At 38.6% G+C, this 16,385-nt stretch overlaps 1 protein-coding gene across 2 annotated transcripts in view; it reads right to left on the bottom strand.

The window, feature by feature from the left end:
- The window catches only part of NRAP (nebulin related anchoring protein), a 54,149-nt gene that overhangs the window by 15,740 nt on the left and 22,024 nt on the right, over positions 1–16,385 (bottom strand). The window contains exons 17-29 of one of the 2 annotated variants that reach the window (XM_075504517.1): positions 15,644–15,751; positions 13,876–13,977; positions 13,178–13,375; positions 12,850–12,954; positions 10,429–10,527; positions 8,392–8,496; positions 7,831–7,938; positions 6,892–7,203; positions 5,730–5,834; positions 3,560–3,658; positions 1,630–1,734; positions 1,131–1,238; positions 242–355 (exon numbers count right to left, since the gene is read on the bottom strand). In XM_075504517.1, the coding sequence (XP_075360632.1) occupies positions 242–355; positions 1,131–1,238; positions 1,630–1,734; positions 3,560–3,658; positions 5,730–5,834; positions 6,892–7,203; positions 7,831–7,938; positions 8,392–8,496; positions 10,429–10,527; positions 12,850–12,954; positions 13,178–13,375; positions 13,876–13,977; positions 15,644–15,751 (1,668 nt within the window). The remainder of the gene's footprint in view (positions 1–241; positions 356–1,130; positions 1,239–1,629; positions 1,735–3,559; positions 3,659–5,729; positions 5,835–6,891; positions 7,204–7,830; positions 7,939–8,391; positions 8,497–10,428; positions 10,528–12,849; positions 12,955–13,177; positions 13,376–13,875; positions 13,978–15,643; positions 15,752–16,385) is intronic. The other variant, XM_075504518.1, reaches the window with a different exon arrangement.

Below are 16,385 nucleotides of genomic sequence, written 5' to 3'. Positions count from 1 at the left end.
ATGCAGCAGGGAATTGTGCAAGAATGCACAGTCGTCTTTTATTGTCAAATTAATGTTACTGTAAATAATGTAAAAGAATGGTAAGAAGATCATGATTACATCAAAACACCTGGAAAATGGGAGAGAAAATCCTAAGTTTTAAATAGTAAGCTATTCCACAGCTAAGTGCATCTTCCATGAGGAACTACTCACTGTTAGGAAACCAATTCCAAAATGCCCACATCTTCTTTCTTGTACTTACATCACTCTGTAGTGATGCTGCATGGACTGAATGAGCAATATGAATATCACCATCCAGACCACATGAGCCAATCATCTGTCCTTTCATTTTCTGAAATGCCTCCTTATACTTGTGCTAAAAAGGAAATAAGAATAGAAATGTGAATAGAATTGAAGTATTCATCAGATTGTTAAAACCTGAATAAAAGGGTTTTCGTATTACACAGAGAGCTATGGACAACAAATTCTGGCTATACTCAATATGATAATAAATCTGACTGAACCTTTAGTGGATGCTAGGAAGACCTCATCTGTGCAAACATTTTAATATTTTATCCTATTTAGAGAAAAAAAAAATACACCAATGAACACTTACAAATAGTTTGCATTAGTTATCTGCTATTACACAGGTGGTGGAAGACAAGAACTTGGTGCGGGTGCTCAGAATCAACCTCTAAGGGGCCTCTCTCCATCAGCTCTCTAGCAAAGTCAGAACTAGTCTCTTACACTTGAAATTAATCTGTATATCTCTACAATCTGTAAAGGACACCCAAGATGAACCCTGAAGGGTAGAACTTCTTTAATAAGCTCTCTCTTCCAAACCTTGCCTAGCTAACAGTGGCTGACAGCTCCTGAACAATCCCTGTGATTGCCCAGTCACTGCAGCAGGTAAGTTGGTCAACTTTGTCAATGGGTGTTTGCTTTCGCAAACCTTCCTTTGCTTAGTTACCAATAACACTTCATTGTGTCTGCACCTCCAAAAGGACAACTAACTAGACTGACACCAGATGTCTCCCAGATGTAGAGTTGGCTGGACATGCTGTTTCCATCAAAAGTCACTCAGCAGAGCAGAAACAGTCTGGAGTGACTGACATATCCTACTGGACAGTATCAGCAGTAAGTCCACATACATCACTTATGATTTCACTCGAAGCCTTTGCTGCCTGGAAGGGAATGGCATCTAGTTTCAGTTGATAGCCACCGTCTTTCATCCTTCCCCAGGACTCCTTATAGCGAATCTAGGAAATACGGAATAGGAATAAAGCAGAGTTGCTGTTCAGAGGGTTGACACTGCAGCATTATTACTATCCTAGCAATGTTACCACATTAGTTTCATTCTATTCTAACACAAAGGGCTAACATAAATGAAACTATCAATATACAACAGGAATAATCACATGACAAATATCCATTATAAAAATGTATTTGTTTGGTCATTCTTAATCTTTCTAACCTAGGAGAAGTTTGATAAGTTTGATTTCTCATATTACTTCAGAAACATTTAGACCATAGAATGATCATATACTGGGGAAAGGAAAGAAATTTAGTATGATTTCCTGTGTAGGACAAACAGCAAAGCACTATCAGCTTTTTAACTTTCCTTTAAAATATTAAAGGTCAGATTTATACCTCACTGATATTCATAGCATTTAATTTGGCCTGAAGGATTTCAGGAAGATCTGTCGTTGGTGTATACTGATGCTTTACACTCTCCCCATGCTCCTTGTACAGCCTCTGCAATTAGAGATGAATTTCAGTAGAAAGTACTCACTACACATTCAATCACTAGTTCAGACAAAAACATTAACAAATAGGTTTATGGAAAGCAAAGGCTACAGAAAAGTGTCAGCAGCATTAATAAATACAGGCAATTGTATCAGTCAAAAAGTATTCAAAAAGCTTTGGGAGTCTTATACACTCTATCAGGTAGAGTATGCTAGAGAGGAACTCCTTGAAGTTTTGAGTGTATAAATCAATGTATATGAAAATTCAGGTATTTGAATATTAATTTGATAAGACTTCCAACATATGTGAATAGGGAGAGGGAGAATAAAGAGCATTTATTAAGGATGTGCAGCCATGAGTGGCCCACCAACACTTTGAAATTTCACAGAAATCTGGGGAGTTGAAGTTCCCCAAACATCTTTCCAAAGCTGTTCATTTTTAGCAGATAAATATGATGGCAATTATCTGTGCAATTACTCCACATTTATTTCCAGAGCTAGTTGGAAGGAGGTGCTCAACACCAAATGGCAAGAGATTAAAAAAAACTCAGAAGGTGACTGATCCCATTGTAAAACAGGTGTCTATGTGGGCTACTGATATCAGTCCTTGGAGGAAGAATATAGTGTTGGCCCATAGGTAATTTTCAGATGTCTGCAGGCAGGTAAGAGGAGTTCTGTGCAGTTAACTGGAACTTCCCCTACAATGGCTAGGCAGAGTTCACCTCTTCCACATTATTTTTTTTCCTAGTTTAGTTTCTTCTTACATTGACACCATAAATTTCGGATGAGTACAGATAGCCACCATTTTTTTGGCCTTAGGTATGACCCATGTCTTGACCACCTGACTTGCCTTTCCCAGACTATTATTTCTGTGTGAGGGTTTGAGACCCTCTAGATTAGAACGAACCTCTCCATTTCACCCTGCTGCCACTTTCTTTAGCAGGTAGGCCCACTTGTATTGCAGCTCCGTAAGAGGAAAATTAATGAGAACTCCATGTGTGAAGAAATAGAGCAGCAGACTGATTTTGACTGTGGCTCAGTGGAACAAAATGACTTATATTTATCCTGCCTGAGATGTAAGCCTTTTGGATCTTATTAATTAAACCAAAGGCATAGACACTATAAGTATTACAATAGCATGTGTTTTACACAAAGTCTTTCATCTTCTTCTTCACTTTAAAAATATCTATTTTCACAATAAAACATCCTCTCATGTTTGAAACTTGTCTTTTTTGAGTGACTTTTGCTTATTATTCACTTCTGTATTATCCCAGTTAAGTCTACAATATTTTTAAATTGCTCTTCTATTAAAAATAAACATGTTTAAACACCAAACAGCCTCAATTTTTCCCTTTAAGGTTTCCCCTCCTGGATTTCTCTCTCAGCAGGATGACAGCTTGAAATAATTTATTTTTTCTTCCTTGTCATGCTGCCTTACATTTTGTTTCCAAAGAACATGCAGAAACTGAAATTTGAAAGATCTATTTGAAAAGGGGAAAGACCCCAAATGCGTTCTTCCTCAATGAATCTCAAAAGGCCAAAAGTCTCTAAAGGTCAAAGGCCAGTCTTACTCCTAAATTTTACTTCTGAAAAAAAAATTGGACAGAAAGCCCTTTTTCCATGAAACTCCCATTCACTTCAGTGGGATCTCTATGACTTCTCATTCCAAGTTAGAAACAGGCTCTTTGTGAGATGCACCACACCAGAACACAGAAGTCTCATGGTTCCCAAGGATAATCTCAGAGAAAGAAAGAGAGAGAAAGCCAGTGCTTCAATCAGGTCGTTCAAAGAGGATACCACTCTTATAATCATAATGTATATACATTATAACTTACATCCACAGCCTGGTTATAACTAATTCTAGCCTGGATCATCTCAGGAGTGTCTTTAATACTGGTAAACTTCAAAGCATATGGATGCTGACGGTACTTCTTCTGTTGAGCAGAAAAAGATCAAAGCTGTGAATTTTGTGCTGCTCTTTCATGCTATTTGAAAGAGAAAAATCATAGGTTGCTGGAGATTAGAGTGAATTTGTGAACATAATTATTATTCCTCTTTCCTCATCTTTATGTCCTAGGTACTTTCAGATTAATATTTGTTTCAATTTAACAATAACCTTTTGCCGATTAATATTAAAGTATTTCTCCCTAAATATAAAGAAAACATTCCAAAATCAGATTCTGCCTACCTAAATACTCCAGAACTCAGGATTTTAAAATCTTTTTCAGATTACTTCAAATACAGTATGACTGGTTATATCTTTTATTTATAGTTTCTTTAAGCAAGAATTTATATACAATTGTAGTATGTATGGCCAATAATGGCAACCGTTTAACTTATTTTTTTAAAGGTTTGGGTTTCCTCCTAACACCTATAGCAAATCTGTGCAGCCATTAACACTGCGCCTAATAGTTATAGTATATCTTCTAGATAATGATAGTAAATCTGCTTGCTTGAAAGGACCCATAGTAGCTTCTGAAAGATCTTGTTATATATACATAATAAAGATGAAGGCTGTTTGGTGGCAAAATTTTCCTGATGCCTGTGATGAACTCCCAAGTAAATAAGTATGTTCATGGCTCTTCTGGAAATTGTTTTTATCTCTGTGTTTGAGTCTAAAGGCATGTCATTCTCCTTTAAATTGAGCTATGATCCACAGCAGGTTATATGAGGCACCATCTTGATTCTTTGGGGACTCAAAACACCAATGTAAAACACATTAACTCTTTTAAGGTATTACAAGCTTATGAGCAATGTTTTGGTTTTGGAAAGAAATCCCTTAAAAATGAGCAATCTTACTAAGTTTAACCGGGGACAAAAGTGGTTTACGCTTTGTCCTGATCAGCTGTAGAGACAAATAAGAGTTGACCAGAACATCTCTACATAAAATTCCTAGAAATTATATTCTGGCAATTGCTTTTTAGCAGTATTACGAGGGCTAGTCACTGTGTGTATGTAAGAAGGGGCTCACTCATAGCCACCTAAAATTACTTAGTATTCACAAAAAGGTTGAGATGAACAACCTAGCAGGTCAAACTTCTACTCAGCAGTTTTCACTACTATAACATCAAAATGGTATACCTGTACAGATTCACAGTTACTATTCCAGCCAGCATTGCTGTACTAGCTTTTATGAAGCTACCTTGCTTTATACTAGCTGAGGATCTAGTTTATTGTGTCTAAAAAAATCATCTTTCTTCATTGTAGATGATTACACAGGAAAAAATAGTGTTAGCAATCAGGCAGACGTGAAAGGATGACTATATTTTTCTGAGACACTACACAAGTAGTTATTCTGTTATTCTCATTGAGCGAATGGACAGATGATTCCTGCATCACCAGCGGTTATATAAAAAATCGCAGGATTCAGTCTCCTACTGCAGCAGATTTGGCCAGTAGGACTCCCTCTGGAATAACAGAAACAGAATACTATGAACCCTTTAACCATTTCCACCACAACCTCCTTTGAAGGCCTCATGGGACTGGCACAAAGGATTCTAGAGTTCGCCTTTTCCTGTAAGTGATATTGGTTATAGGAAGAAATAAGGATGAAAACTACCTGGGCCGATAGATAGCTACAGACAGAGATATCTATGTGAATTTCAATAGCTAACGTGACTATATATGAAAAAGGAGCAAGAAGGAACATGTATCTGTTACAAAAGAAGGTTCTGGGTCCAATGACTGCAGCTTTTCATCATCTCTCCTGTTTTGCTTCATTAAAAAGGTAGGCTAGTGGGTAGCAATTGAGCACTGTTTGATTGCCATTATTATTCATAATATCATTTGTCACCTACTTTGTTTTTGCAAAGGCTATATGGACTCCTACTGGTGTGTGTTTGGTATCTGGTTTCCCTCTAATTACCAATCCTATCCCTGGTTTTGAGGCCTTTCATGTGGTATGCCTTTTTCTTTCCCCTTTGAGTGGAAATTATTTTAATTTTATACAGACATTTTGCACGCATTATGCAGCAAATTCTGTTACATGCTGTCATGAAATCTCACCTCACTAATGAGTTCTCCTGCCTTCTTAGCCTGCTCCACATTTAATGACCCAGTGGCTATCCATCCAGCTCCTTTCATCCAGTTCAAATCTGCTCTGTATCGGTTCTGACAAAGGAAAAAAAAGTCCTATTGTTGGTGTTCATACACTTAAAATGCCATTAAAGGATTCAGACATCTCAGGAACAACAACCAAGTCAAATTAGTGCCTGCTTTTGTTTTAGTCACTATTGCACAGTTGCAAGGAAAGCAAAAAAATTACAGAATGAAATAAAAGTATCAGGACTCACCAGTACTTGTGCAATATGTTTTGCAAGGTAATTTTTAGAAGTGGTCTACACCTTATTGTCATTTGTAATTTTTACTCTAACGTAGCAAAAACTTCAGTTTTATTGTACATAGTGCACTGTTTAAAAGATCATTAATGATTTGCAATGATAAGAAAATGATACTTAGCATCTCCCAACCCCTATCCTTTTGTTATACTGGAGGGAAAGCATTTTGTTTTGTTTTTTCCATGTGTCTTTAAGGAGGAAGAGTACAGGAGTACTTCTCACTTTCCTCACAAAATCTCTCCTACCAACAGTCTACTGAATTCCAAAAGCTTATACAAGCACTACAGCTGGGTTTCTCAAAGAAGCCAGAAGGGTTTCAGCACCTATACCTCAACAAGACCTGTACACATATCTATCTTAGTCTCCTTGAAAAGTTGTGACTTAAAACCTCAGAATGGAAAGTCTCACTTATAGTAACCATTTACAGTATCAGACTTCATCTGATGGTTACAGCTGAGCATGTGGTCTCCACAGAGAATTTTATCACCTATTTTATCACCATAGATTATGTAATCTCCCTGCAAATTAGGTAAAAAGAATAAATGCACATCATATATGAATCCTAGTGTTTTACTAACATTTGAAGTAGGCTTTGAAGAAGCCATACTCATAAACAGGATTATAACACTCCTCAAAAATATTGCACACCTTAAATATCTCTTGAGCAAATAAGTGGTTAATATTTACTGTTTTAATATTTACTGCTTAATAGTTGAAAAATTAGGTGCATAAATATGCATTAAAAGCATAAACATCTGAAGAAACTCAGCCTTAAGTGTCTGAAGGGTTTGAACGAAAGGGTATTGAAATACATCAAGCTCTGGACTTACATCACTTTGCAATCCATAGGCCCACTTGGCCCATGCCACTTTCATGTCAGTAGGCAGGGCTGTGTAGTGATGGAGAGTTGTCTTGTATCCTCTATCTGTAGCCAAATTCTGAGCCTTCTTGGCATGGACAAGGTTAACCATATCCATGGAGACCTGGAATTGATTCTTTGTGCCCTCAGATGCCTTCTTGTACTCCAGATCACTCTGCAACTTTGACATTTGAAGGGAATGAGCCATCTGTGAATCTTCTTCCACAGCTTTTACTCCGATCAGCTTACCCTTCATCTTCTCATAACCTTCCTTATATTTAATCTGTGAAGAAAAAATACACCACGAGTAAATGATCTAAGCTGCCAAACTGACAGCTCTGCTAATAGTAAAGCAATGGTCTATCAGTATTGTGACATGCTTGGTCCTTGATACAAGCAAGCAAGAAGCCCGTTTGCAAAAGAGAACTGGAATGCCTTAGAAATTAGTAAGTGTTTATAAAGAATAAACCCTTTACAATAATAATATGTTCACAAAAAGCTGTAAGAAATCTTGTCTTTTTTATTCTCTCTAGAAAAACAACATTCTTTAAGCACTGAGGTCAGAAGGTTCTTTCAGGAATTTTCTGGCCAGGCATAGATGTATTAAGTTACGACGTTTCACAGAAGATTTCCACTTCATTTTGAGTTCTAAAATTCACCCTCAGGTCAAAATGAGAATAGGAAAACACAGTCAGCATGTGGGGAAAAACTCTGAATTGCTCAGAGCAAACCTTCTGACTAATTACGGAATGCCAATCACCCAGACAACTCCGCCATTGCTCCTTAGCACGAATCGAGTGAGGGTGGCTCAGGGCACTGAGACATATGTGACACATCCTCAACACTCTGGTAGCAATCTGGACTGTCAGCTGTCCTAAGAATAAAGAAGGCTGATGGAGTCCATACTCACATCACTTGCCAGATCCCTCTTTGCCTTAGCTGTCAAGAATGACAAAGCATCCAGACGAAGCACAAATCCTTTTTCCTTCTGCTTCTCCCAGCTACTCTTGTACAGTTTCTAAAAAGATGACAATAACACAGTCTCTTTATTATTGTCAATATATTCTATTTGTTTTATAGTCCCGGTGAAAGCTCTCAAGTAACATCAGACCAGCGTACACTCCATGCCCAGCAACCATATGTCTAAGGATCAGATCCTGGTGTCTTCGCTTACATACTGTAACTGTGGATACTGTAACCCCATTATCTCACTGGTTCCAGTGAGACTGTCAGTGTGCCACTCATCTGGAAGCATGTGGAAAATACACGGCTTCAAACACTAAAAGTGACTAGTCTTCAGAACAGCAGATGTGACTAGTATTTAATTAAGAGCAAGTAATTAAATTTAGATATAAAGTTTTACATCTAAAACATTTGGACCTTCTCAGAGAAAGAACCTACAGAACATTTCAACAGGAGCTGTAACTATTCACAGGAGTGAGGGAATCCAAACCTCTGTCTCACACAGTACCTCACTGATATTGGCAGCATTTGTTTTGGCCAGTAGGAAGACAGGATCATCTTTGCTGATGGTGTACTGATGAAGAAACTGCTCTTTTCCTGACCTGTAGGCAACCTGTCCACAGAAAGCAAAGCATGGTTAACAAGCAGTAGTCCATGTTTAATGTTGACGGAATACTGATTAAAACACCCCAAATATTCACGGATTTGTTAGGGTTAATTTATTTGGTGAGTTAGTCTTTAGCATCATGACTTTTTTTGCAAAATTTGAATTTAAAAGCTGACCCACAGAGTCAGGTCAATCAAATTACTCATGGCTAAATTTCAGGGAAGCAGTGAAACAACATACATATCAGGATACTTTAATTCTCTTTCCTAAAGTTAGCTACTTAACCAGCTATAAAGCTGACATTAATTCATATTCAGTACAAAATGTATGCAAGAATGTATTTCATCCAATATTGAACTGCAGCTACTTTTTAGGTGGAATTAGAGTCACAGTCAACAGGACACAGCAATAGTGATTTTTAGGCATGAAATGAAGAAAACTAAGCAATTGAATCTGCAGAGAAAATTTGTGACCTAAATGTAATTGCTGACATAATACTCCAGTGAGGACTAACATGCCAACTTTAAATGAAAATATCAAGGACCTTTTATGATCCAAGTAGCAAACATCTCCATTTTTATATCCCAGGGCAACATCAACAGAGAAGTGAACTGTTCTGTTTCAGAAGCCCATAAAGCTGTTGGAGGAGCTGTTGAAAAGCTATGAAAAGATGTCCCATTTCACAAAGTGTTACATTTCTTACATCTCACAGAAAAAGAAAAAAAAAGTCCCTACTATAAAGCTCTAAATCCATGGTTGATATTCTGACTTCAACACACATATAGAAAGGCAGCATTGTCCAGTACATAGGGGATAAGTAACAGGAGTCAGGAGACCAGTGTTCTCCTCTGTTTCAATCTGGTGTCATTTCTTAGACACACAACACTCATCCAAGTAAGTGCCAGGTGTTTGTTGATGCAGAGCAGCAAAAAAAGGAAACATGGTAGCTGCCTGAAAAAGACCAATCAAGAAGCAATAATGCTTCATTCACATAACAACTGAGAAGCTAACAGTATCTTCAGTTCAAGGCACAACATATTAAAAGTAATTAAAAAAAAGCTTGACAAGTCACTACTGTTCCAAAATGAGTTGGTCAGCAATTTTAACAATCGGTTCGCCTTCTTTTGGAAACTGAAAAGTGAGTTGCTGTCAGCTAAGTCCTGCCAAGGAGTTCTGAAATACCATCTGCCAGGGTTGCCCAGCCCCAGCTCCCCCATAGGGAGCATTCTGAAGGCACCCAGTTTGGGAAAATATGCCTATTTTATCATTTTGCCAAAAGTACCTTAACAGCAACATCTGAAGAACATGTGGTCTAACAAGGCTAATATAGCTTTAAGTAATCTGACAGGGCCCTCAGCGGGGAGAAACACAGAACCTGAGGTTTATGTGTATCAGTCTCTGTGCGAATGTCTACCTTGCTTTGAAGCACTGCCTGAGGATCAGCTGGGAATACTGTGTTTTCCCTCCAGCTTGCTTCCTCACTTTTACTACCTCATGGATAACCACTTTTCATGCAGATGACATTAATGTCTCAGGTATACTCAGGTATTCTCTCAAGACTGCATTTCAGCCATACTTGAATCCAGCCTGCACCACCCACAAGATTGTTGCCAAGACTGTCTTGCAGAGGCATCACCCTCTCTCTCTCTCTCTCTCTGGCCTTTGACATCATTTATGAGAAGCCTCACTTGCCTATTTCCATTTCCATTGGGGTTTGCTTTTTTGTTGTTGTTCTAGTTCAGAGAATTCAATGAGAGAATTCATCAAATAAACAAATAAAAACCCTTAGAAATAAATCTCAGGAAATTTCATATATTGAAACGTTTCATGACTTGGTCCTCTTCCACCACCACCACGCCCTCCCACTGTAGATCTCTCAGGAATGACCACATTATGAGTAAACTACTTGCAAAGAGACAAATTCAATCAAGGACTCACATCACTTTGCAGTTCCTGGCTTTTCTTGGCATGTTTGATCTGAGAACTGTCAGCCACACTGGTGAACTTCAGAGCATCAGCCTTCTGTCTGTACTTTTTCTAGATCAAATTAAAGCAGATTACACAAAAGTTGCTGCAATATTTACCTTCACCAAAAATATAGTGCTTTCAAAAAGTACATAACTGGTAGAGCCAGAAGTCCCCTGTAAAATCCCAAGATGATTTTAGCACAAGTATCAGGAAAATAAGCTTCCAAATACTACCCAGTCTGAGTATTTTCTGCTGGAAGGACCCCAGTGGCGAGGAGGGTAGTGCAAGAGTATGCCAAATGCATTGCTGCTGACACGGCAAGCAGAGATACTCTTTGGTGCCAAATGTATTAGCTACATATCTTAGAAGATCTAGGTTGCACACCAAGTGATGTGTGTCCTTCACAATCTGGTTATGACTTAAGTCAGGGCCCAAGATAGCTCAGGAGCTACACAGTCAATATTACTATCTCATTTTCTTACATGAGACTTCTCAAGCATATGCATGTGTCGTTCAAATCACTGAAAGTGTGTTACTGAGATATTTTAAAATTATTAAGATATTTCTAAGTTATCAATTAAATTAGAATGGGCAATTTCAGTGTCCTAAAAGCAACTTTAATTCAAAATCTTCCCCACCATCTCCCAGTTCTTTTCAAAGCAGAGCTCAGCATAGACACTGCAGTCAAGCCTTCCTGAGAGCAACAGCTATACTTGAGCCTCCACAAGGCTCAAGTCTTGGATGTGGGAAGAAATACTGTGCTCCATTCATCCTCTGGTACCAGTACTTATATAAAATCTATTTGAATGGACAAATTTGCATAGAGACTAACATTTCTAGGTTGGTAAATAAGACTTCCCTTACTTTTATTCCATCTTTTTACTTTACATCTGAAACACACCGAAGTGAAGGGGAAACTTCCACTGACTTCATCAGTTTTTGAATCAGGCCTGTTCTGAATCAATGTCAATGCCTGAGCCTTTTGCATCACTCATTGGAGAGCAAGCTAAGCATCTCTTTCTATCTTTGAGACAGTACAAGGAAATGCAGCACCCTATTTCAAGACCACAGTATGATAGAGGAGACCAGGTAAACACTTCTTATATACTTCAGACTAATTCTTATTCTAACAGTTCAGCCATGAAGTGGGGCATTCCACCTAGAAAAGGTGTAAATGCATTTTCTCATTATCTGGCTTTTCAGAAGAGAAATACTTCTGTTTGAACTGATGGGTGAACAGATCAGTTTACGCTGTGTCTCTGCTAGGGGAACACAAAACAGAAGTTAAAAAAGCATGCAGCACTTCAAAGAGGTGCTCATTGCTTTATTTTAGGAACCTGGAAGGGAGGGAGGCAGATTAAAAACAGCATGTTTTTTCACATTGCATGGAACACAATGTAGTGACATTCTGCAAAGAAATGACAAAATGCCAGGCTCTGTATGGCAATAGAGATCTCTAAAATAGTATCCACCAGTTTCCAGTTTAAGTGACTGTCAGCCATCTCTTGGCCTTACACAGCACTGGAATGAAAAGGCAGATCATTATGGATTAAATATTTGTGGAAGTGATTATTACTACAGCACACCACGGCAGCAGATGTCAGTCTATCCCTAGCAAGACACCGGATCTGAGAGTAGCTGCTCTTCTTTTGTTTCTAAGATGTATTTTTTCCCCTTGCAGGAGAGTGAGAGGATGTCAGAGACCCAAGGTATCAGAGTGTGATCTCCAGTAACTAACTGGCTTCTGTTCCTTCCTCCAGCACTAAGTGGGATTTTATCCTTCTTGTCAAACTTCCTCTAATTTATTCTTCTATCTGTCCTCTAGTTTTCCTAGCACTAGTGAGACAACTCAACCATAGCTAAGCAGCTGAGGAAGTGTACTTCCATAAGGTCAATGGCAGTGCGAAACCATGAATTAATCAAGTGAAAGCAATGAAAAGCAATGAAACACAACCTGAAGCTGCCAGTACAGTCACAGCCTTTATTTGCCAAAGAGCAAGGAAATTTCCAATCACGGCTAACAAATATCTAATTTTTCAACACTGTTCCTTAAAACTCTATGTACTTCATGTAGCGTGTACCATGGGAAATTCTAATTCCCTTCAATGCCGCTCTGCAAAATGGGGAGGTGAATGAAAAGACGTGGAAGCACAATTAAGGGGACTTCTGCCTCACAAACTCGACACAATAATCATATAATAGGAAAACATATTTTTAACCTCTAACACAGGATCTCCTAAACTATAGAATAACTAAACAATGTTCATCAGTTTTTCCATTGCTCAGATTTTCTGTATTAGGAATTCCTTATCTATTCCACATAATGTAGTGGAATAAGTGTGCATAAACCTTTCAATAAACAACAGACAGAAGCCTGAGCACTTTGCTTACCTCACTGACCAAATCTCCTGCCTTTTTGGCTTGTTGTATGTTAAGACTTCCTTCAGTGATACACCCAGCTCCTTTCATCCACATCAGATCTGCCCTATATCGAAGCTGTAGAGGAAAATGACATTTATTGGCATGGGGAACACAGGTACAATGTTTGCATGTGAACATGTGCACCCTTTCCAGTTTCAAAGACATTGCAAAGACATTTTTAAAAGTCATAGTGCAAATCAAACAGCATCTATGTGAAATGAGAATTAATCTCAAACTGAAAAAGTCTATAAACACTTGTACTGCTTGTAACAGTTAAGCTGAGTGTACATCATCTTACATCACTCTGGAGACCATAGGCCTTCTTTGCCCATTTGGTCTTCATATCTTCTGGAACCACTGTGTATTCATGGAGTCTCTTTCTATAATCTAAGTCACTAGCAAGTGCTTGGGCCTTCTTTGCATGTCTCAGGTTTATCATATCCATAGGCAGATGGAAATGGGTCTTACTTTCCTCAAAACCTTTCTTGTAGGCAATCTAGAAAGAGAAGGAATGAAAATAAATTGTCTGTATCAGTATATTGCAAAGCCAAAGCTATCTTAAATGTGCAATCTTGTCTGGGTCCTTATGCAGATTAGGCAAAAAGCACAAATCAGGTCCTATGAGAGACCCACAAAACAGATGGCAGGATGAATTTTGCACACTCTAGAGACATCTTCTCTATTACGGTACATCTTACTTTTAAACATACTTTTATGGCTTTAAAGTTTTATGTAGAAGTGTTTATATTGGGGGTTTAGTAGGATGTTATTTTTCTGCTCCAAAATAAGGACACCGTCAACCCAAAATTCCCTATGAGAACAAAAATACTGTGCAATCATTGCAGACTAACAGATGGGGGAAGGTAACCATTTTTTGTTAAATGCTTCCAAGAATTTCTTATAGTGAAAGCAGTAACAGTGGTAGATCGCATATTGTTGCTGAAAGATTCATAATTATGAAAAACACCTTTTGAGTAAGAGAAATAAATAATTTACCTCACTACTCATCTTGGCCACCTGCAGAGAGTGCAAAAGTCTTGAATCTTTGGTTCCAATTGCTTTTCCTTTTGTTTTTTCATATTCTTCTTTATATTTAATCTGTGAAAAAAATAGGTTAAGTCAAAGAACATTTCCAATTACCCAAGAGATAAGCAATATGTTTTTCACAGGCGATTTGGATGGTCAGAATTTACAAGGACTTCGTCTGATTCTCACTTTGTCACTTCAGATTTCCCAGATTTTCTCAGAAATTCCCAAAGGTGCAAGGTTGGTCTCATTTATGTTGTCTTTAACCTCATTCTTTAGAATCATGGAATCATAGAATCATTTAGGTTGGAAAAGACCTTTAAGATCATCAAGTTCAGCCATTAACCTAGCACTGCCAAAGTCACCACTATACCATGTCCCTAAGCACCACATCTACATGTCTTTTAAATACCTCCAGGGATGGCGACTCAACCACTTCCCTGGGCAGCCTGTTCCAATGCTTGATAGCTCTTTTGTGAAGAAATTTTTCCTAATATCCAATCTAAACCTCCCCTGACGCAACTTGAGGCCATTTCCTCTCGTCCCATCACTTGTTACTTGGGAGAAGAGACAGATACCCACCTCTCTACAACCTCCTTTCAGGTAGTTGTAGAGAGCAATAAGGTCTCCCCTCAGCCTCCTTTTCTCCAGGCTAAACAACCCCAGTTCCCTCAGCCGCGCCTCATCAGACTTCTGCTCCAGACCCTTCACCAGCTTTGTTGCCCTTCTCTGGACACGCTCCAGCACCTCAATGTCTCTCTTGTAGTGGGGAGCCCAAAACTGAACACAGTATTTAAGGTGTGGCCTTACCAGTGCCGAGTACAGGGGGACAATCACTTCCCTAGTCCTGCTGGCCACACTATTTCTGACACAAGCCAGGATGCTCTTGGCCTTCTTGGCCACCTGGGCACCCTGCCGGCTCATATTAAGCCAGCTGTCAACCAACACCCCCAGGTCCTTTTCCACCAGGCAGCTTTCCGGCCAGTCTTCCCCAAGTCTGTAGCATTACATGGGGTTATTGCGACCCCAGTGCAGGACCCGGCATTTAGCCTTGTTGAATCTCATACAATTGGCTTTGGCCTCAGCCCATTGATCCAGCAAGGCTCACTCCTCTGAGGTGGATATGCTTATAATCTTAAAGTCTTCTGATTAGCTAAATTATCTGGTTGTTAAAGCAAAAGATAAGAAATCAATCATGTAAAAACCAAGCAAGGAATTCAAGATTTGATTTTCTTAAGGAGGTGGTATTTCGGAATCACCATCATTGCTGAACGCTTTCCAGCTGCAGGAAAAGTTTCTCCCTTTTCTGCCTCTCCACAGGTTAAGAATCATGAGATAAGTTGTTTAAAAAGAGTTTGTTTCAAAATTTTTTTATATACACATGTTTATGTTAAAGAAGTAGGCTAAATAAATATGCATTCCCTTTGCAGTGGATGATAACAGTATTTTTGAGGCTGTTAACAATTCAAAACACTGAATTTTACTACGGGAGGATTGAGCCATTGTTATTTTGCAAATTTTTCTTCCTTCTGTACACTTGTATTTAAAAAAAAAATTTTCAGAGAGTGAAATTTCATAGCAGAGTCTGAGAAAGTTTCCAACTGTTCATCAGCCATTGAGAAAGATGAACAGCAAAATGCAGGACTTAAAAATCCAGATGAAGTGAGCTAAGCTTTATTTCCCTGTGCTGTAGCAACTTATATAAAGAATAATTCCTAGGTAATTAAATATAACATACATCACTGGCAAGATCCCTTGAAGCTTTGGCAGCAAGTAAAGGCAGAGAATCAAGTTTCATTTCAAAGCCCTGGCCCTTACTCTTCTCCCAGCCTTCTTTGTACTTAATCTGAGAAAGGAAAGACAGCAACATGTCACTAACACATAAACACACAAGATCTTCAAACGAACATGAAAATGACTAAGAGCGAAAAAGAAGTATACATACACTCAGTCCACAAACTGGAACCTTCTTAAGTCGCAGTTCATTATCATTTTGAGCTAATTAATTAGCCAAGATTGAGTCAAGGATTTTATTCTTGGATTTACAGGCACTTTAAATCCCAGAACATGCACCAACAGCTCTCAATTTTAAACAGGCATGGGGAAGGGAAGGTTTTCCAAAAGCACCTGTGGTTATGTCTACATAGGCAAATAGTGTAGATCAATCGAGCTGATCTACAGGGCAGAAAAACTGGTGCTCAGAATCAGACGTCACACTACTCATTTCAGGACTTTTCTTCCCCCCGCACCAAACTAGAGCTAGTCAGGTCCCATGCACTCAATATCTATTTGTAGCTGCAGTTCTTTATGTGAGCTGCTGGAGAGCACCTTTCAGTGTGGCTTCATTCAAAAGGAATCCAGCTCATGTGCTCTGAGACCACCCCACAATGTGAAGCAAAGCTCAATGAAGCAATCCTTATGGTCAGGAGATTTGCTTCAAAAGAACACTCATGAGGCACACGATATCACAAACGTAGATG

Source organism: Mycteria americana, chromosome 6 (assembly GCF_035582795.1).
Source record: "Mycteria americana isolate JAX WOST 10 ecotype Jacksonville Zoo and Gardens chromosome 6, USCA_MyAme_1.0, whole genome shotgun sequence".
Taxonomy (NCBI): domain Eukaryota; kingdom Metazoa; phylum Chordata; class Aves; order Ciconiiformes; family Ciconiidae; genus Mycteria; species Mycteria americana.
This window is presented reverse-complemented; position numbering and strand designations above follow the sequence as displayed.